Below are 22885 nucleotides of genomic sequence, written 5' to 3'. Positions count from 1 at the left end.
ACATGATAAACGCTCGCCAAACAGTAGAACGTTTCACAATCTGTCATGGGAGAGCGGGAGAAAATTAGCTGTTTTTACCAGCTGGCACAGCATGGCTGCGATTTTAATATTCATACAATAATATACATAATTTGAAAGAAAAGATTGTTTGTTTTTAGCTCTCTGATGACGAGTGCTAGGCTATCTGGTTACAAGTGCTAAACTGGGTAGTTTTTCAACAACATCAGCTTAATACCAACAGCAAACATTTGCTGGTTCAGTACGTCAGTGATGGATCACACAATTCAAACACAAGCAAGCAGGCATTATGATTTCTCTGTGCTGTCGTAGTATTTTGAAGGGTGAAAAAACTGCGATATATCTGACGCTCGCTGTGCAAAAGCTTTAACAGCAGGGTGATTTTCTCGCACTAGACAAACATCTTCCTTTTAGGAACGTTTAAACTGAAATCAGTGCTTTTTTGTCTTGTTTAATCTACAATAACATCAATTTGGCTGTGCTGTGCGAGTGACAGAGCGCTGCTTCAAGTTAGCCAGCTGCTAAAAACAGCAGGCCTGGGAAGCTACCATTCTCTCACTCTCCACTGCCACACATACAGCATTTTCATTTTACTTTTGTTTAAAGCGGGCTGTAATTTGCATGAACCCCTGTCTTTTTACTTGTTGCTTAGGAATGCACTAAAATACGACTGTCCGAGCGCTGTAACAGCGCTGTAGTTGTGAGGAGCAGACGTGATTTAACGCTGCTAAAGCTGGTTAGGATGTTAGGAAAGAGGTGAGTTCACTTTAGGACAGTACAGTTACACCACTTATCTCGTCACTCACACTTGGTCAAAGGAGAACAAATCGCCGATCGCTCCACTCAAACAGGGAATGTCTAACCCCACATATCAAACATCGACAAAGTATATTTGGCGACTCATTTTCCTCGTCGCCCCCTCCCTCTCTAATCATGTCGAAAAACTCAGAAGTGCGCCCTCTCAAGGCGAAAGCAGAGTAGTGTCGCTTTCCTTGCAGTAGAAAACACCACCAGGGCTGTCGCTAGAACGCAAAAGTGCGAGAATGGTCTATCAAACATTTATCAAACATTTCTCATATTTCTGTCGAGGAAAGTTATATCGCGATAATTATTGTTATCATTTTATCGCCCAGCCCTACTTTGTACTAAAATATACCCTAAAACCTGGGCATCCTGGATGTGGAGTAAGGTTTTATGGACTGATTAAATTTGTAATTGTGATTATTTGCATCATGAGAAGCAGAAAATGCAACCAACTTCTAAGACTGAACTTTGGAGGTGTGGAAAAAATATCCATGCAGATTTTTTTGAAAAACTAAAAGCAAGTCTTTTGAAAAGAATGGAAGCTGTAAAAAAGGCAAAGAGTGGCACACTAAACACTAAAAACTGAGATATACACACACATACTTTTCCTGTTTTTGCTTCCCGATGCTGAAAAAACGCTTAGCTCGTACAGAAAAGAATGGTGGTCCTTGACTTTTTTCAGCTCTGTGTACGTTAACCAGGCTGGCTGTGCCGTGATCTCGGTGGTGCTGCGGGGCTCGTGAGCTGCACACTGTGGGATGCTAATGACAGCGCTGGATCACACCTCCTCACAGACCTCTAATCTAGCCTAATGACAGGAAGTGACTAAGTGAGACCTTCACACTGGCTGCCTGTGTGTATATGTGTGAGAGAGCGAGCGAGCGAGTGTGTATTTAGCATGCTAATGATCGCCTGCTGTGACCTCCTGTCAGCACGAGCCGGGGCCAATGCCTGATGAGGTCATCAGTGCGGGACGTGGCCTGTGTTGCCTCTTTAATGACCATCATTTGCTGTGTTCACTCGAAGCCCCCCTCTGAATTCAGTGCAACATCTGTTGTTTTCACATCAGTTCCCCACTGTAGTGGAGATGCATCACATGCGATCTTTGGAAGGGCAGTACTAATATTAAGCACTTCCTGAGGGTTTATTGAGCGGTGATATTCCTTCCATTTGCCCTCCTGTTCCTCAAAAGAGTTACGCCTTTCCAAAAATTACACCAGTTCCAAAAAGTTGGGACGGTATGTGAAATGCTAATAAAACAGAACTGCAAGTTCTGACCTGTATTAAGTTGAAAGTGGCGCAAAAACGCAATATTTAATATTTTACCATATAAACTTCATTGTTTTTTTGTAAATATATGCTCATTCCAAATTTGATGCCTACAACATGTTCCAAATAGTTGGGATGGGAGCATGTTTACCACTATGTTGCCACTGTTTGCTTTAACCCGTTAAATGGCCACCAGTGGGCCCAAAGTTTTATTACACACTTGTAACCAAAGAATAGCTCAACCAGTTTGCATTGAAGTCCCTGTAGTTACTGAATAATAAGCATTAATATGTAATAAGTCTGTGATTTCAAAGAGTTAAACAGCACTGAACAATCATTTAGGGACTGATATAAAGTTGGCTTTTTTTGCCATTCTCCTGTTGTACAAGTCTTCAGCTGAGCTGTGCAGTTGCATAGGGCCTACTTGCCAGATTTTGAGCTTTACTAATTTACATTTTCAGTGGAAGACAGGTCTGGACTGCAGGTAAGCCAGTCTAGCACCTGCACTCTCTTATGATGCAGCAAAAACGTGCAGAATGTGGCTTGGCGTTGTCGTGTTAACATAAGCATGGACGTTCCTTAAAAAGACATTGTCTAAAAGGCGGCATATGTTGTTCACAGCAAGTCATACTGTGCTCTAAACCACATTGGCAAGTCTGAGTGACCTAAAAGTAGACCTGGAGCAAGAGAAAGTCTAGCCTGTCTCTTATTCTGCCACTTCCAGGATCTGATGGAGAGGTTGTGTGCAATGCAGAGGTTTTTTGGCGCAATGACGTGAATTAGAGAAGGGAAGGTGAACGGACGGGTAGACTGACAAACTGAAATTCAGCACTGATTTCCACAGATAGGCCTGGTGCTCACCTGCGTCACTCACGATCTTCATTATCAGAGACATTAGAGACGCTGCCAGTGCTGTTTACACAGTAACATGCGTTCATTTACTGTGCCTCCTCCTGACATGCCAGCTCACATTAAACTTTCTTTGACTTTTGTCAAAGTTGTTTACAGTCACAGCTATTTTTGCCTACTTTTCTTAGTTTATGTATTTCTGTGCTTTAATTTATGATTACTTGGCTGTTCAGTGTCTTTAAATGAAGCAGTTAAATGAGCACTTAAGTGTATCTTAGAATGGCAAATTCTAATTCTGCTTGGCTGAGATATCTAAACATATGACCTCACACATCAGCTGAAGTCTGTGTGACAGGGATATTAAAAACCATTGTGCTGTTCACGGAATAATCTTTGATTCTCATGTTTGCATAACCATAGCCTTTTGTTAACTACATTGTTTGAACAAACAATTCTTAGTATGATTACAATAAATAATGTATTAATTTATTTACTGCATTTAGTGTAACTCTTTTAACTCCTGAACTTTAAAAAAAGGACCCTTTAAATTATTTCATTTGAATCAAATATTCCATGATTTACATGACATTTATTTCTCAGCACCAGAATAAACACTGAAAACATATATTTGACAGAAAATTACACAACTAAATATGTTTCAGTATGTGTGCCCACCCTATTACCTTTATTACAGCTTCCATTCTGTTCAAAAGGCAGTTTTTCAAAGAAAACTGCAGAGATGTTTTCCACATATCCAAAGGTTAGTCTTAGAAGTTGGTCGTCGCAATTCAGTTAATCCCAATTATGAATTTAGACTAATCAGTACATAAAACCTTCAGTTGTCATCTTTTTCGTCAATTTCTGTTCCCAGTAAGAGCTTCTTGACAGCTACTCATCCTTTCAGACCCATAGCATTGTGTTTTCTTCTCACAGTGGAAAGATGGGCTTGTTTTTCTTCTCTCTCTCCACGTTTAAAGCTTTAAGTGCTGTTTATCTGATGGGAACAGTTTTGGTGGTCTACCAGGTCTTGCAGTTCCATTTAATCTATGGCTTTTTAATTTTGCTTTTGTTTACAACATTTGAAAACACCAACTGCAGTTTACATTGTGTGAACATCTCCTGACGAATGGACTTCTGGAAAGTGTGAAGAGTAAAGATTTTGTTTGTGAAAGTAACAGACGTTAAGAACATGTTTTTTTCGTCTTCTTTGACATATGAGGTTTTGTGGACTTATGTTCTTTAGGCCATAAAAGACAAGATGTGATCCACAATCAGTGCATTCACTCCAAGAAGTTAGTTAAATATGGACCAGTGCCTGGATTTGACGCTTTCCATGCCGCCTACCATATGTGCTGGTTTGTCCGCAGGCTTCGTGATACCGAGTGGGATGCGAGCAGATTGGTGCTGGGCTGAGCGTGAAGGAGCATGGTGAAACACCAACCCTTACAGGTCTACGAGAGACAGCTGTGTTTGTCCTGCCTGACCGGGATCTATGGGTGCCGCTGGAAACGCTACCAGCGCTCCCATGACGACAGCTCCAAGGTAGGATGCTCCATCATCGCTTTCCTTGTTTGTTATCAATCAGTGTTGTATTATATGCAGATAAGCTCATCTGATGTTGAGACTATAAGCCAGATGTCTCTGATATACAGCACCATTATTGCCACTGCAGCACACCTGGCACAACACATACAGGCTCCCCTTTGATGGCGCAAATGAAAAGCAGAGGCTTTTTGTTCTTATCTTTTCCATCTCCTAATTATTACACGTCTGCATATGGCTTTTGGAGCTCTTCTAGGAATAGGAATAGGAACTAGGGCTGTTGCTAACAGTTCTATTAGTAATCAAGTGATGTACACAGTGATAATCATGTAAAGCAATGGATTTTAACAAGAACAAACCATGCAGAGCCTTTCGAAGAATAGACTTTCTTGGAAAGCAATAAATAAGAAAGCTTTTAAAAATGTACAGTCGTTTGCAAAAGCTCGACGAAGAATTTTCAAATTTCAGTGCATTATTACTTTCCATAGCTGCGTACTGCCATCGATCCAGTAGCGTTATTTTCATTGCCAACATAAAAACATATAAAATTTGAAATATGCATCATCGTACCGTCTGACCCATCCATACTCTGCCCACAGATACGTTCATTGCTAATGCTGCTAGGTCGGACAAGCTTTAAAAAACCCTGGCAAAAATCTCATTGAACCTAATGACTAAGGCTACGTTCACACAGCAGGTAAAAGTGGCCCAAATCTGATTTTCTCACCAAATCCGATTTTGTTTTTGGTTGTTCACAATATCGTTTAAATGTGACCTGTATGTGACATCAGTCTAAACAGATCAGCTCCTAAACTGACCTGCATGCACAAAAGAACAGTGCTTCACGTCGCTTCACGTGGCTCATCCAAAGGTAAACAATTACGACTGCCAACGAACGCCAGTCACTCCCGGAGGGTTCAGTTTCATCTTCGCCAGCATCCCAGGAGCCATCATGAAGCTTCATTGACTGACAGCTGGGCTCATCACCCAGCATGTGTTCGAGCTCACCATAAAAAGGGCGCGGTCACTTCTTTGGTTTGTGTCCTCGGATTCTTTAAACTTCACTTGCAGACTTTTAAGTGTTCTGCGGCCACGTTCAAACATGGAGCGGTTGCGGTAAATCATCAGCCTAAATGTTTATGAAGTCTCAGCAGCGCAGAATTATGACGAATGTGGAGTTGGATTGACGTAAAAGTCGCATGAACTACAGTCTGGCTGTTCAGACTGAGTCGCATTGCCGCATATCGGATACACGTCGGATTTCAGTACCACAAATGAAAACGTCTCAGATTGGAATTGAAAATGTCAGATTCAGTGTGTTTTTTGCTGTTCACACTGACACACAGATACACATCTGTGTCACATATAAAGAAAAAGATTGAATTTGCGCCACTTTTACCTGCTGTGTGAGCCTAATTGTAGCATACTTGGCTTTTGTGAAATAATTTCACAAGTAATTACAATTTTATTTTGAATTCTGTGCTTTTCGGATGGATCAGATTCATGTAATAAAGCCAACGTTAGCATGGTGGCAAATTAGTTTCCACGCTGTAGTGAATCTAAACCGAGATTGCTCTGGTTTCTCATTAGGTTGAGTAAGATTTCCATAAAGCATTTCTGACTTCAGGACAGTTGCTATGAAAGGACTCATTTGTGGGTGAAGCATGGACAGATGAACGGCAAGCTAATGACTAAAGATTCTTTAAGAACATTCTTTTAATAAATATTTATTTTTAAGCTTAGTCAAGTGCTTGTGACAGCCTAGAATATAACTAAAGGATGCTGTGAGCCAGTACAGTTCCCTTTCTCCTCTGCTGTCCGTCTACGTGTGATAGGTCGAGAGAAACTCAAGCCGAGGTTTCAGGTTCTCCCTAAGGTTGTGTTGTAGGTCATTCCTGTCTGTATACAACACACAGTGGAGCGCACTCCATTAAATGTCTGCCCTTTCCGCTCTGCTCTGGTGACACCAACACACGTGCCAATATTAACTACAGCGTTTAGTCAGCCAGAAATGATCGCTAGTTCAACAGGACGTCCACCCTGGGGAGCAGAGTGATCGCATGTATTGACTAAAGTGGAAACAGTGCCAGATGCAGAATCGATGCTAATCTTTGCCTAAAGTTCTCCAAATAATCATGACGCAGTGGCTTAAAAGAGAGTAGATGTTCAATATGATTGGCTTCGTCTCATCTGATAAAAAGAAAAGCATTTTGTTTCATGTTTTAAATACATTTGATAAAGGCTGCCAGTACTGAACTGATACAAAGCTCAATTCCAAAACAGCTGGAACAGTAATAACAAAACTGTACGCAGTGATTAGAAATTCTGTTTGGCTGGTATTAAACTGATAAATCACAGTATTTCTTAAACACAGTATTTAATGTTTTATCACATGAGCTCTTGGTTATTAATATGTCAATATATGGTCCAAATTTGATGCCTGCAACACATTCCAAAAAAGTTGGGACCACAGCATCTAGAAGGCAGCATAAGTTGCTCCAAAATGTATCGATTTTAGTGTAAATGGTGCTTTCATAGATGTACCAACTAATACACCCCCTTATCATGAGAGATGCTCGCTTTTAAACTTTACACTGTTAACAATCTGGGTGGCCCTTTTGGTTCCTTGGCTGGGAGAAGACAGTGTCTGTTATTTTTATAAACAGTCTGAAAAGGTTGACTTGTCAGACCATAATGCATGTTCCCACTGTGCCCACCAGTCCATTTCAGATGAGCTCAGTCCCAGAGAAGTAGGCAGCATTTTGGATGTTGTTGACATACGCCTTCTGTTATGTTTACTGACAGTGGTTTGTCAAAATGCTTCAGTTATGGTTTTCTTGCACTTTATGCATAGAGAAGTCCACGAGAGCATAAATGTCCTCACTCTCTCTGGATGACCCTCCCTCTCCCCCTATCACTCCCCACATTGCTGGCCAATGCTAGCGAATATATGGCCAATGTTAGCGAATTGGCAGTTAGTGTTCTCCTGCTAGCATGTAGAGCCGCCCACTGACGTCGCATTAGAGGCAGTTTGGAAAGATGCAATCCTTGTGTGATTCTTGGAGGAAGCTTGTGTTAGCCTTCGCCCTCCCAGCTTGGAAGCATCGTGTGAGAGGGGTAGACCTAGCTTGCAGCAGCTGGTTTTGCATCGATTTTTCCACTGCCTTTTAAAATTACCATCAGAATAACATTTAAACACTCTAGACTAGATCTGCTGTGTAGTTGCACAAAATAAGCCATGATTTTGCCACAGTGTGCATGTGCAGTCTGATATACCCCCATAGGATGTTATGGTGGTAAAGAATTAATGCTGGAAATTTTATTAGAACCGCTCTCTCTTCCTCACTGAGCCTTCATTTTCTGTTTTGTCTTTAGTGGGCGGGGCTACATGCAGTTTGCATGATGAGCTGCCATATCTTAGTAAATTGAAGGTTAAATTCAGGCACCATGCATATTGTCAAATCAAGGCACGCTTTGTGCAGCGCTTGCATGTACACCTGGCCCTGAGACTTTAGGCAAAGTTTAGCATTGATTCTGCCTCTGGCCCTCAACTGTCAGTCTTCTTCTCCACAGTGTTAGTCAGACAACTATAAAAATCCCAACTGCTATGATTGGTCATGGCCTGCACTGCAAAGATGGAGGGTTCAAACTGATGCAGGCTTGGCAAGACACACACTAAAGCGCTCGTAACCCTGAAATGAGAAACAGGACTTCCTGTGGCCTAGTGGATGTCACGGGTATGCACGCATGAGGACCACAAGACCAGTAGAGCCTGTGACAGAGATGTTATCCTCTAATGGGACTTTTGTGTTGCTCTTGTGAGAAGTATGAGGTTTTCTGAAGCAGGTAGATTTAGAAAGATGTGCTGAAGCTCAAGAACATGTGTTCCAGTGGAAGGTCAGGTCACCATGTCCATGCTCTTCAATAAGAAAGAAAAGATGTCACTAAGTCCTGAACTGAATCTGGAGAATACTTAGCTAATTGGACTATTTTCAGTTTTCTCCTTTGTATTAGTTGTAGAAAACAGGTCAGACGCTTCAGAGCTCTGGCAAAGGTGTATGTAGTGCTCTGTTGCTTTGAGACTAGCTGCATAACTAGGGCTGCTGTGGTGGCCATCATGGCCAAAGGGAGGTTGCTGACAAACTCCTTTAATATTTTTTAATGCGTCAGTATTAAAAAAAGAATATGCCTTAAGCCTTATTCCAGTAATCTTGGTTGGTGTATGCATGCTGTGTATCTCAACAGCAGAAATTAGAATATTATACAGTTAGACTTTATTCCAGAAGCAACACTGTGCGTTTTTGTGACATTTTACCCTTTTATTTTTATGTGACAGTCACGAGTAAAGAATTTTACAGGAGTATTTTTTTTACATTTCTGTGCATTTTATGTGCCACAGCTGGCTTCCAGTTGTTAGTAGAGCACAAGTTCAATCCCTAGTCACCTAGTCACATTTAAGGTCACTGAGCTCTTCAGTATGACCCGTTCTACTACCAGTGTTTGACCATGGAGATTGCATAGCTAAGTTCTTTATTTTATACACCTTTTAGCAATGTGTGTGGCTGAAACGCCTGAACTCGGTAATTAGAAGGGTGTCCACATACTTTTCAAATCAAAGGAGCGTGAAGCACTACAGAGGAATCACTGCATGCTATTTTTTTTAATCAATAACAATAGTGACCTCAAACAGAAGCCACATAGTGCACAACAACAGCAGCTAAAGCCTGTAATGTGCACGTTTACAAACCATCTATTAGAGCTCATTTATTTCAGCTATTAAACACTTAAGAAATGAGCAGGTGTGTTTAGGTAAACAGCAATTACATCATGCAGTCACATTGAACAGAGGTGAGTAGAGTAGCCTAAACCAGTACTCGAGTAAATGTGTTGGTCCTTTGGTGAAATAAAGACCAAAACAGAGGTAAAAAGTAAAATTACAATTTCAAAAAAACAGCTAGTAAGAGTACAAAGGTAGTTTTAAAGGGGAACTCCACCGATTATGTAAAATTGGCACATGGTTAAATGGTTAAGATGTAAACAAAGTCATTCAGAGTGGTTTGGTGTGAAATGCTCTGCTCTGGAGAAACTAATCAAGACAAAACTGTTCACATTGGTGGTGATAGGAACCAGACATCTGAGGAGTTCAGTGCCTTTAAAATCTCACAAAAAGTTATTGAAATGGTTATGAATATGCTTTCTGATGCCTGACGAGACGTTGTTTTATGATAGTTTTGATATGAAATTTTAGACTGAAACATATTTTTTTAAATCCACAGAAAGGTACATGCAGGACAAAGTATAACTAAACAAACTTTTCAGTAACATTTTGGGTTTCCCACCATTTTACCATCATCAAAGTTACATATAAAAGCTCAAAAGATATGTTCATTCATTTTGGACATTGTGGATAGCATAGTGACTATGTTTGTGTTGTAGACAACCCCTGGTTCCTGTCATCACCACTGTAAGTTTCTCTACAGTGAACCATTTCACATCAAACCACTTTGAATGACTTGAATGTCATCTCTCAGCTTAGCCTGGCATGAAAATACATATTAAATAATCCTACTTGTCATGTTTAACTCTTTTTTTTATTAAAGGGCCTAAAGGGCATATTATGGGCCCTTTCTTCTTTCATTTTTAATAAAGAAGTTTGTTGTAGTATATAAACATTGTAAAAATTCCAAAAAATGCCGTTCACTCTTCAATCCATACAGTCCATAAATGAAAGCTAAGCTGCAAAAATAGCCTGTTTTAAATTTGTTGCTTTTTGCAAAAACAAATATATATAATATTTATATATAAAAATATACATATATCTGTCCATTCAGCCCATTGCAGTTTAGCTTCACTCACACTGAAGTTATAAGGAGAGTTTCAGCCCAAACTGCTTTTTGAACAAGGAACAATACATGCAAAAGTTTGAACACTCCTAATCAAATTACGCGATTTGTTAACACATCCTCTACAAAGAATACACTTTCAGTTAATCACCATTCCATCTGCCTAGGGTCTCCCAAACCTTTGCATAAGACTGTACAGGGCAGCCAGTCAGAACAAGAGTCGTTTACATATATGGGTCTTAAAGGCACAGGAACAAAACGGTTGGAAAATAGTCATGTAAAAATGAACTTTGACTGTTGTTGGTGCATAAAACCACACAGATGTCATAAGTGGGCGATATGGGGGGGTGTTTTTGAGACGCGTTTATGGTTCACTCGCTCTGCTGTGTTTCTCTGATGTACCTGTTTCAGCTCTTGTTCCTGCTGTTCTGGCTGTTGTCTAGTTTGAATACAAAGGCCAGTGAGGTTGGGCCCAAATTAGACAGTTTATGGAATGTGTTCAGTGGGCAGTACTGAAGTGCTGACAGCAGTGAAAAAGCGAATGGACGCAGCTACTTTACACGACTCTGACCAAACGGAATGCTGCTACACACACACACACACACACACACACACACACGCACGCACACACACCCCCACACACACACAGACACAGCTGTGTGTCAGACAGCTTATACAGGTGTTTCCTTTATAGCCTCTAAAAATATCTGACAATAACCTCATAATACTGCATTTTTATGTACTTTCTGTCTGTCAGTCCTTCTTTATTTCTTTGTATCTGCCTTTTATTCTTTCTTTTTTTTCTTCACAACTGTTTTTCCTGTCTTCTTTTTCTTTCTTCACAACTGTTTTTCCTGTCTTTCTACCTTTCTGTCAGTCTTTCTTTCTGCCTATCATTTTGTCATTCTTTTTTGCTTTCTGCCTGTCCTTTCTTTCTTTCTTTCTTTCTTTCTTTCTTTCTTTCTTTCTGATGTGCATTGTGCATTGTGGATAGACATTTTATTAATAATGGCATCAAACAATCAGCACCAATTAGCACCTCACTCACTCAAGCATGTTCATTAATTGCACAACATGGATAATTGAATATTGAATTGCGAACCCAGTATTGAGAATCCAATAGGATTGTGGGCCACATAAATAGTTATATCCTTTCTGTTTCAGCGTTGTGTTCAGGTTGATTGGTATTATATTTGAGTTTTGAGTCATCCTCTCGTGCTGCGTACCCGAGCATCACCCCTGCCCCCAAAACCATCCGCTCAGCTCACTGTCCAGAAAGAGCTGGTGGAAGTAATGTCTCGTAACATCACGTTCTGCTCGTCAGGATCTCGCTGATTGGCTTGGGGAGTGTGTTGCCAGTGCCGGTGGTGCGCTGGTTATTATTAGAGTGTTGTCGCAGTTGAGGGTGTTCACATGCGGCCTGGAGAAGCTGATTGGATTGCGGGATTAACTCCAGTCAGCTGTGCCCAATGAATGAAGAGGACAGTGAAGTCTGGGATGTCTTGAACAGTGACATTTCGTAATGTCTCGTTTAAGTACTGTATGAAATCTGAATCCGTGCAGAATAGGGGACTGAAGATCCCACCTGATCCAGTTTGGAAGTGGAATTTTTTTGCCATTCTGCAGTTGTACAAGTGTTTAAGTGTGCAACCATGCAGGCCTTCGTTGTTGAATTTTGTGCTTTATAATACGCCACGTTTTTCTTTGGGAGACATGTCTGGACCGCAGGATGACCAGTTTAGCATCTGCACTCTCTGGTTACTAAGCCAAGCTGCCGTAACGTGCAGAATGCAACATGGTGTAGTAGGACTGAACGCTAAATCATGTTTATATCGTTATCGCAATATGAGTTTTTGCGATAAACACATCGTTAGAGTAGCAATGACAGAACAGATTTAATTATCTCATACATGCAGCACCAGAGAGATGTCGTTACAGACCTTCTTCCCTGCGCTGGGACTGAAACTGCTTACTTCAACTACAAACTACATACTCGGAGACCTTAGCAGCCCAAAACTCAGCTGTAACGAAAATTCAACTCAAAACAGCAGCAGCAAAGGGGAAAACGCAGCACACAGGCTAGCTCCAGCTGGGCCTACTGAAGCTCGCTACTTTACACCTCCTTCAAAATGAAAGTCCCAGACCATTGAGAACACAGTGCCTAACCACACTCAACCAAAAGCATGAACAACAATATTTTTTAATTTAATACAACCCGGCGTGTCTGGCGCTACATTATTTAACAAAATAAAAAGAAACAAGAATATGTATTTGTTCTTGTGTGCCTTTATGAAAAAATAAATATTTATTTATTTGGTTTCGTAGCCTTTAGAGGAAAAGCGGTTGAGGTAATTCTGGCTGTTTCTCAGCCCTTCATCCTGCAAAAAATGTGCTTGCAGTGCTGATGTAAGTAGTTTTTAGTATTTCAGTGTGTTTTATTTTGCAGAATAGTAAATGATGCTTTTGTAATTTTGTATGTTGTTGTTTGTTTAAAGAGGGGTTTAAAGAGAAGTTAGTAAGATTTCCGTTTATACATCCCAAACAAAAAGCCTGCATTTTCGTTACGTCCAGCCAGGGACACAGTATTTTAATTTTAATAGTAATTGATCACTCATATTGTCATCGTGATCCCCGACAGCTTGATTGAACATCGCAGTGTTATGGTGTTGTCATGTTGAAATAAGCATAGACGTCCTTAAAAAAAGGTCATCTAAAAGGCAGCATATGTTCCATAATGTGCATATATTAGCGATAATGGTGCTTTCACAGATGTGCAAGTTGCCAATGCCAGCACTAATACACCCCAATACCAATGACAGATCCTGGCTTTTGAACTTTACACTGGTAACAGTCTGGATGGAGCTCTTCATCTTTGCCCAGAGAACACAGGGTCCAATATTTGCAAAAATAATGTGAAAACTTGACTTGTCAGACCACAGTACACATTTCCACTGCGCATCATTCCATTTCAGATAAGCTCTGAGCTCTGAGAAGTCTTTGTGGACACATGGCTTCCACTGTGTGTAATACAGTCTTAACTTGCATTTGCGGATGCAGCAAACAGTGTTTATTGACAGTGGTTTGTCAAAGTGTTCCTGAGCCCATGTGGTGACATCCATCACTCAAGCATTCTGTATTTTAATGCAGTGCCGTCTGAGTGAGCGAGTGAATCGAAGGTGGTGGTCATGCGGATGTGGTTTTCAAGTTCCCTGAATCTTTTGGTGAAATTATGCTCCGTAGAGAGTGAAATACCAAAAATCTATTGAATCACTTGTTGAGGAACGTTATTCTTAAACAAGTGCATTATTTGCTGATCCATTTTTTGCAAAATGGCAAGCCATCCTCGCTCATAAAGGACTAGGCCAGGGGTCGGCAACCCAAATGTTAAGAAGAGCCGTTTTGTCCTTTCAAAAAAATCAGTTTACCTTGGGAGCCACAACATTTTATGTCCATTTATTGAAGTTTTACCATCATGGCTGTAATATGTCTCAATATGTGTTAATGTTCTAGTGTAATCTAAAAAATATAATATAAATGAAAACAAAGACTTCTTTTGCTCTACTTGAAGCTTTAGCTCAGCTATAGCTACTTTTCTCGCATCTCTGGCAGGAAACTTTTCCTCAAAAGTAGAATAGTTTCTTGTAAAATGTTTTGCTGAGGCTGAAGTCAGCTTCTCATTTGCCAGCTTCTTGTTTGAATTTTCCCGTTCCACCTTAAATGGTGCTTGAGGCGCCAGAAGGTAGCAGCTGCACCGTTCTATTTTTATTTGTATTTCACAAACTTTTTTGGAATTGAGGTTTGTAGTTTTTAAAAATATCTGATCAGTTCAGGATCACCTGATACTCAAGGATACTTAAATATCAGTATCACAAAAGAAAAAGTGGTTTTGTGTCATCTTTAATAACGGTAATTAGTTACGATATGTTACATTTACGCTGGTTGTAAGTAAACCAGGTTTGCTTTGTTTGCGGAGTTGTCTTGTTTGAAACAACATTTTTACAGTTTGTAAGATTTTGCCCACTACTTTGTGAACCACCTGGAGGCCGTCATGAGAACGTTGTTCAGACTCGCCTGTCCAGACGTGGATTATGAGAGCGAATGAAAATCCCCACTGTATGGCCTTATTCGCTTCATTTTGCTGTGTTTTCTTGATGGGGGAGGGTGTTTGCAGTGATACTTAAGTGAATTAACCTTGATCCGTTTTTATCCCTCTATTTATAAACCCCTGATTTATAATGAAGCTCTGTGAGCTGACCTGTCAAGCAGCTTTGCAGCAGCCTTTTGTCAGCCTCCCCCCTACAGTGCGATGTCCAGAAGGAAATGTTGCACTAAGCAGATTGGTGCCTTATTGTGAGAAGGAAGAAATACAGCAAACTGGCCAAGAGAATGGGTTTAGAAATTTTAATGGGTGATCAAGCTAAAGTAGTCATTGTGCTGCATGTTTTCAAGTTTTATGACATTTATGGTCAGTTTGTGTAAACCTCGAGATACCCCACCTCAGCTTGTTTGATGTTTGATGATATGGTTCATATAGCAGCACTTTTTGCCAGCATGCTAAAAAAATAACACTAAAGGTAAAGAAGTCTAAGTGTTTAGCACACTGCAAAGTAATGAATTGGACATATGCGATGAATAAAATGTAGTATATTTTACTTAAATTCAAAATTTTCCATGTCAGATTTGGCAATATTTAAAAATAATTAGCACAATGTTTTCTAGTTAAAAAAGCATGTTTATTGATAATACCTACCCCCACCACTCAACCCACCCCCCTTTCAGAGTTGGTTAAATATTTCCATGTTAATCCGTCATACAAACTGAACTGTAGTCCAGAAACCGAGGACCGAACCGACCTCTAGAATTCCCCTTTAATAGTAATTGATTCTGAATTTATGATTGGTAATTTGAGTCAAGTGACTTCTATTTGAATAGGGATGTTTTAATTCAGTCAGTTATGATGATATTAATACATGCATTGATTATATTATACCCCAGTGGGTTATGAGCTTTAGTGCAGAGACTGTAAAATCTGATTGTATTTACTGTAAGTGGTTGGTGGCACTTGTTGCAGCGTGTTTGGAGCTTAATGGTCCCAGCAGTCAGACTCTAGACACCATCATTAACTCTTCATCTCTCTTCACGGGACTAAAAGGTCTTTCAGGTTTTCTCTGTTACAGCCAGAGGGCTGCGAGCCAGCCCACCAGGTGAAATGAGTGCAGTTGAGGAGGCTCTTTCTCAGCTTCTGCGCTCTGGTTAAAGTGTCCTGACATTACCACACACACACACTTACCTTGTATCAGCAATCAGGGTTGGGATGTAACGGAATACAAGTATTGGGAATACATGTGCAGAATATAGAAATTACATAACTGTATTCAGTTACATTTTGTAAAGGCAGTATTCAGAATACAGTTACCTTTTACATTTTTAGGAGAATACCTTTACAATACTTATCCACTAAATTTTAAAAAATAAATGCTGTCTTTAAAAGAAACACCATCAATCCTTGTTTGTTAGGTTAACTATTTTAAAATCAGTGCATGGAATGTGGCAAACATGCTTGTTAGACAAATTTTAAAGAGGAGCTCAACTAATGGCTTCTTTACGAACACTGAAGTTCTTGCTAAAGCCTGAGTAGACTGATAAATCAATGTGATGATCAGTTATTAATCTCAGTGTTACTGAGCTCTGCTAAAGCCTGAGTAGACTGATAAATCAATGTGATCAGTTATTAATCTCAGTGTTACTGAGCTCTGCTAAAGCCTGAGTAGACTGATAAATCAATGATGATCAGTTATTAATGTCAGTGTTACTGAGCTCTGCTAAAGCCTGAGTAGACCGATAAATCAATGTGATCAGTTATTAATCTCAGCGTTACTGAGCTCTGCTAAAGCCTGAGTAGACTGATAAATCAATGTGATCAGTTATTAATCTCAGTGTTACTGAGCTCTGCTAAAGCCTGAGTAGACTGATAAACCAATGTAATGATCAGTTATTAATCTCAGTGTTACTGAGCTCTGCTAAAGCCTGAGTAGACTGATAAACCAATGTGATGATCAGTTATTAATCTCATTGAGGGATGATCAAACTAATAATCTCCTAATAAGCGAAAGTGTTCGTGAGGGGAGTAACCTCCTTTTAATGCATGGTTCTTTAAAGAACCATTGTTCTAAATATTGCACATTTGCAAAGAACATAAAGATTCAGTGACCTGCACATAATGAAACGTTTCGTTACTGATTTAAAGATTTTCCTAGAACCATGCATCCGGGCAAAGAACCATTTAGGAACCTTTGACTACACCTGGAGTAAGTGGAAACTGCCAAACCATTCCTTTAAACACGGTCAACCAAGACATCCTTCAAACATTTATCTCCATTTGATTAGCCACACCCCTTATTGTAACTTTCTGTCCATCTACCAGCCTAAACAGTCAAACCCCGCCCCTTCATTTCCCACAGAGACCCTGCCTTGTCTCCAAGGAGATTTTTCTTTATTTGCCTGGCAAGCCGTCTCTCCTCACTCACTCAAAGGTTAGCGCTCGCTGTGCGGTATTTCGCAAGTAATTTGCTGGGTAACGTTGGGTGCTGAGGTTTCTGTGGAAAAGGAATTTAATTAAACTTCAGGCTGCCACTCACTTTTTTCCTTCTCTCTGCGGCTTTGAAGAAAGACATCTTCAGAGGTTCATGATTTACACTTGGGTTGTCCGAAAATCCGTTAACGTCTCGACTTAGCGACTACAAACCCCTTTTTATCTTTTGTTCTTTTCTGCAGGATGCAAATTTATCTTCAGTGACTGTCTGGCCGGCACACTTTGATGTAGTGTTGTAGAAATAATGTTATTGTCCCTGTGGTGTAATTATTTTTCAGTGTGTCTCATTGGTGTGACATTGAACAGGGGGTGAAAATAACAAACCCCATAACAGATCAACCAAGATTATGGATAAATAATAATGCATAAAAATAATAATCAGTCTATACAGTTGTTTTTTTCTCAACCCTTAGAAGTACAGAGTTGTAATGCTATGTCTACACTATTATGGTAGGTGGACAGCAATAATATTATAAAAATTTAAAAATAAAAATAAATTAAATAATTAAAGTATCTGATAGTTTCATATATGACAGCATAGTAGTATTGTCATAGACAACCACACTGCCCAGCCACTTCATCAAGTACACCTCGTTATTTCTACACTCATTGTCCATTTTATCAGCTCCACTTACTATATAGGTGCACTGTAGTTCTACAGTTACAGACTGTAGTCCATCTGTTTCTCTGCATACTTTGTTAGCCCCCTTTTACCCCCATGGACCCTCACAGAGCAGGTACTATTTGGGTGGTGGATCATTCTCAGCACTGCAGTAACACTGACGTGGTGGTGGTGTGTTAGTGTGTGTTGTGCTGGTCTGAGTGGATCAGACACAGCAGTGTTGCTGGAGTTTTTAAACACCTCAGTATTCCTGCTGGACTGAGAATAGCCCACCAACCAAGAACATCCAGTCAACAGTGTCCTGTGGGCAGTGTCCTGTGACCACTGATGAGGTACTGTCTCTGACTTTACATCGTACATTTGCAAGGTAGGAGTGTCTAATAGAGTGGACAGTGAGTGGACACAGTGATTAAAAACTCCAGCAGCACTGCTGTGTCTGATCCACTTGTTCCAGCGCAACACACACTAACACACCACCACCACGTCAGTGTTACTGTAGTGCTGAGAATGATCCACCACCCAAATAATACCTGCTCTGTGGTCTTGTGGGGGTCCTGACCACTGAAGAACAGGGTGAAAGGGGGCTAACAAAGTATGCAGAGAAGCACTTTGTAGAAACAAAGTGTTGATAGTAGTGAACTAAATTAGGTTGTCAGTCTGTTTATATTTTTCCTTTTTTCTGACCCTGAGAAGCGAAAAACTTATACTTAATTGCTAGTTTGACCGGCAATGTGTTGAATGAAATGTGTTCAGTGAAGTGAGAATGAATGTATTTCAAATTACACCCTCCTTTTCTGTCGTTGGTGACACTTGTGACCTGTTAGGGTTAAAACTCTGTATTTGTGGTGACAGTATGTTTTTGTGTATGAGAGAAAGACACAGAGAGGGAGGTGAAGTCCCTTTGTGACTGGTGGAATGTCAGCGTTAGTTTGACAGTTACAGACAGGCTTGACATTTGCCTGATTTTCCTAAAGTGCTTACGCAGAGAGAGTAAAGAGTGCAGTGACAGGCTGACAGCCTCTGTCCCAGTGCTTAGGAAAGCATTTCTGTGTCTTTGTATGTCTATAGCTTTACTGGGTTTTTCTTCTTCTTTTCCAGTGGGAGTGCTCCTGGTTCCTCATCCTGTGCTCCTCCTTTCTTCTCCTCCTCGTCTGGTCCTACTTCTGGTGGGAGGCCCACAATGACTACAATGAGTTTAACTGGTAAGATCAGCACCGTCTAAAACATTCAATACATTCACTCCCCAGTCCAGACAGTCCATATCTGGAAACTGAACTGAAGAAACAGCTGGTGTTTTTGAATTAGTTAAGTTGAATAATAGTATAGCAACAGCCCAGCAACACCTTAGCAACCACCTGGGATACCAATGCAAAATTGTTGTGTAAAAAGAATTAAGGCTGTTTTTTGGTGTATGTAGGCGTCCAAATGTCGTAAGTGGACCCACGACGAGTGAAATAGCTTCAATAGAAATTTTCACTAAAATTTGCTTGTAATTATCATTTCTTTCTGGTTTTATGATTAAACATAAGTCAGTCACAATTAATACATTATTGCCTAGTAACCATATTTGAGATGATAACATTTATTCGAGATGATTGCAGTTATTTGAGATGATCGCGATTATTTAGGCTGACTACAGTAATTTTCCACAGGTGTTAGATTTCTGCAACAGCAAGAATGGAAATTGGGTGCGTTGGTTTATTTGTTTGCTATGTAGTAATTTTTATAGCAATAACATTTTTAGCATGTATGCTAGCAGAATGAGTGTTTTTTGCTTACATTTTCACAGAAACATTCTGTGTAACTCTACATTTGTGTGGGTGTTTCATTTTGATAGTACAGCCAGTGTTACTTACTAATCAAATATAGGTAGGAAGCAACATGGCTAATCAGCTAATTTGGCCGTTTTAGACTTCTGTGTTAGTAGTTGTATACAATGAACATGAAAAGACAATTTAATCATTAATAACAACTGTTTATATGACAGTTAATCATTAGCTAAGATTTCAGGATCATGACAGCCCTAATAAAACGCTGTGTGTAAAACAGTGATCAATAAGAAGCTAACTCTGAAAATTGCCAGTTTTGTTGGGATGAAAAGGTTTAAAAATACATGATTACTTGATTAATCATCAAAATAATCACTAGCTACTTGATTGCCAAGATATTTGACAGTGACAGCCCTCGCAAACAACATTAAGGCAGTGGTTGGGTCGCAGGCGTGTGCTAAAGGCGAGTACCGCAGATTATCATTATTCGTGATAACACACGACCTTGCGTTTTCTATTGATTTAGACAACAGTTCTGCAAAATAAAGAAAAGACTAAAGCAAAGAAGCCCCGAACATTGTATCAGTTGTGCTTTGATACTGGCAATTCCTTCCGCCAAAAAAGTAGTACCCTTTTGCGTTACATGTAAAGCCTGTCGCAATATCAGGTTTAGCTCAGGTTTTTCAGTATTTACAAGATTATGCTGGATGTTGTTTTGTTCCAGTCAGTCTGTAAGGCATTTCAGAGCTCATCTAGTTTGCTGAATTGTCTGTTCGTTTCTAATTCTAGTTTGTTTCTTTAGTCACAGATGCCAACAAAAAAGCTTGCTTAGGGGCAACGTCAGGTTCCGAACTTGATGTAGTCCTGCCGTCAGAGTCTTCATTAGAATCTGGCCAAACGGGCTGCAGGTCCATAGACGATCATTCATTTTACACTGTGGAGAGGGAGTACAGAAATGGCGACCTTAAGGCCTCAAGTCACTATCTACACAATGACATCATCAGCTGTCTAGGTCTCTAAAATGCATATCTAAGGTCTAAGTCAACTTGTCATTAACCCGTATTGTCTCAGCGAGCCAAGTGACACAAAACAGTGTTGACTCAAGAGACGAATAAAGTCACAAACGACCGTTTTGGCTTGTGTTTATCAAACTGCTTAATTGCTTTAATTGTGGGGTGTCGTAATGCCAAAAACATGCGTCTGTCAGCCAAGCATGTTGCATATGAGGTGTACAGGAGCTGCAGGGCTCAATTAGAGCAGACCTGCAGTGCATTAACAGCCGTGGAGCTGCCTTCTAGTCTGGGCTATGTTAAGTTGGGCTGTTATGTGCTGAATCCAGCCTCTCTTCCAGGTTGTTATATAACCGCTCGGGCGAATGGAGCGACGGCACAGTCCCCATTCTCACAACCACACTCGTGGGATTCTCTTACACTGCATTTTTAATGGTGAGCGTTCCACGCATGCACACTTTCTCATGTACCAGTTTCACCACCCGTCACCCATCTTAAAGTGAGAGTTTGGCTGAAAATCAAATTCACACGTTTTTCCACTTAATCCAGATGTTGTCGGTCAGCCAAGACATGTTTAGTGTCCAAGTTTAGCTTCTGTAGTTTTAAACTGGAAGCTAATTTTGCAAACACAAGAAGTCAGTAGTCACCCAAATCTCAGAAACTTCACTTAACCTACTCAAACTGCACCTAGGTCTTTATTAAGATCATACAGACTTGTCAGTATGTTCACGTAAGGTGAACATGTGCATTGGGAGGCAGTGTGAAAACCAAAATATCGCTGCTGTCAGAATAAAACCTCGTATCTCCAAACTGGTAAATTGACAGGCGAAGAAGAAAAACATACTTTACTTTTAATGTAAGTCAATGGAACCAGACATTTTTCCAAGTCAGTTTGGGCTCTTTCTTTTGGTTCATTCATCATGAAATTTACACACAATGTAAAGAACAACAGGCATTTTCAAATTATGTCAAAAACTGAAAAATGATAAAAATGGACATACGAGGTTTTGATATACTGACATTTTTCCTTTCACTCTCCAAAAATAAATACTCACTTTATTGGTTTTGTAATGCTTTGAGGCGTCTTATAAGGTTGCACCTCTTCTACCAGCCAACCCCTGAATTACTCCATTTGATCTTGTGCTAGTTCTGGTTCACGTCCCTCCCCTAACACTGCCAGGCAGCCGATCATCATTCTTTCTGCATCTTGACACAGGTGTGTTTACATCTATGCAGAAATATAAGGGGGCATTCAGACAACACCTTTTTTAATCGTGAGGCACATCTCGTACTTAAAAAGAAACAGGATGTCCCTTCTTAGGGGCTGGTTTAACGCATTTGATTGAAAAGTATATAAGCACCAATGTTAAAGGCTGAAGTGAATGATAAACATTTTAAAACTGACTCATAATACATAGAAAACAGATTTTTTTTAGAATCAACCAACTAAACAAATAAACGAAAAACTAGCTTTTCCTCCTGTGGGGATCTTTTGTGGGTGCTTGCACCAAAGTTGACATTTTCACCTCAAATTCTTGGTATAACAAATTCAAAGCTGCACTTAAAACAGACTTTACTGTGAACTACATAAATGAACAGAAGTTTTTGTTCATTTTTGTAGATTACAGTAAGTCATACTGCGTCCCTGAATCATGCAGTTTGAGCAAGTTGAGAGAAGCTTTGGGGATGTATTTACAGAAAGGATTTGGGTGGCTATTGATTTCTAGGGTTTGTTAGCAGAGTTAGTCCTTGTAGCTCCAGCGCTAGACTTAAGAAGCCTAAACTGGACAGCAGGCTTGTCTTGGCTGAAGTAAGTGAAAATTTGTCTGCATTTGATTTTCCCCTCACCCCTAATGTAATCAGTAGCCAAACATGTTTGCTTTCTTTAGCATCTGAGCTACAAGGCTAAGAATCATGTAAATGGCATGCTGAAATCAGCTCACACATCAGCTCACAGCTCAAACCATGTTGAGTTATTAAAGAGTTTCAAATAGTCTTGCTTATATGATTTCTAAAAATGAATGACATTTTAGCCTTGCAGTGTCAGTTTTTATAAATAACAGTATGGCACATAATATTAGAAACCACTTGAGTTATTTAACAACTCAACACGTTTTGAGGCAATTATGTGATGATTCAGTCTGCATGATGCTAATTGCTGGTCATCAGCTTTCATTATGTGTTCACTACATTAGCTTTTAGTTCCTGTGCAAAACTAAAGAAGCCAAAATGATCTACTGACTACATTTAGCTGATCACCATGTTTAGGCAATATGGTGTACATTTTCTGATTTCCTCTTTACAGTTAGTAGTAACTACATCTTTGCTTCATCCAGAAATTGTTTTTATTTAGTCCTTGAAGCAATAGTGAAACAGTTCTTTTCTGTCCTCTTTCAGATCTTAGCTTTTTGCCATATTGCACTGGGACAGCAGCTCAACCTATACTGGATTCACAAGGTAAATACACAGTGCAGTTCAGTTTTAATAGTGTACAGTGCTGTGTAAAAGTCAGAGAACGCATTTCATGTATCTAATTTCCAGGAAAAACAGCCGTTAGGTACAACTTA

At 39.9% G+C, this 22885-nt stretch overlaps 1 protein-coding gene across 1 annotated transcript in view; it reads left to right on the top strand.

The window, feature by feature from the left end:
- The window catches only part of gdpd5a (glycerophosphodiester phosphodiesterase domain containing 5a), a 64538-nt gene that overhangs the window by 22351 nt on the left and 19302 nt on the right, over window positions 1-22885 (top strand). The window contains exons 2-5 of the mRNA XM_036595404.1: window positions 4308-4482; window positions 18638-18741; window positions 20660-20753; window positions 22716-22775. Of these exons, the coding sequence (XP_036451297.1) occupies window positions 4366-4482; window positions 18638-18741; window positions 20660-20753; window positions 22716-22775 (375 nt within the window). The 5' untranslated portion in view covers window positions 4308-4365. The remainder of the gene's footprint in view (window positions 1-4307; window positions 4483-18637; window positions 18742-20659; window positions 20754-22715; window positions 22776-22885) is intronic.

This window comes from Colossoma macropomum, unplaced genomic scaffold, assembly GCF_904425465.1.
Source record: "Colossoma macropomum unplaced genomic scaffold, Colossoma_macropomum, whole genome shotgun sequence".
In the NCBI taxonomy this organism is placed as follows: Eukaryota; Metazoa; Chordata; class Actinopteri; order Characiformes; family Serrasalmidae; genus Colossoma; species Colossoma macropomum.
This window is presented reverse-complemented; position numbering and strand designations above follow the sequence as displayed.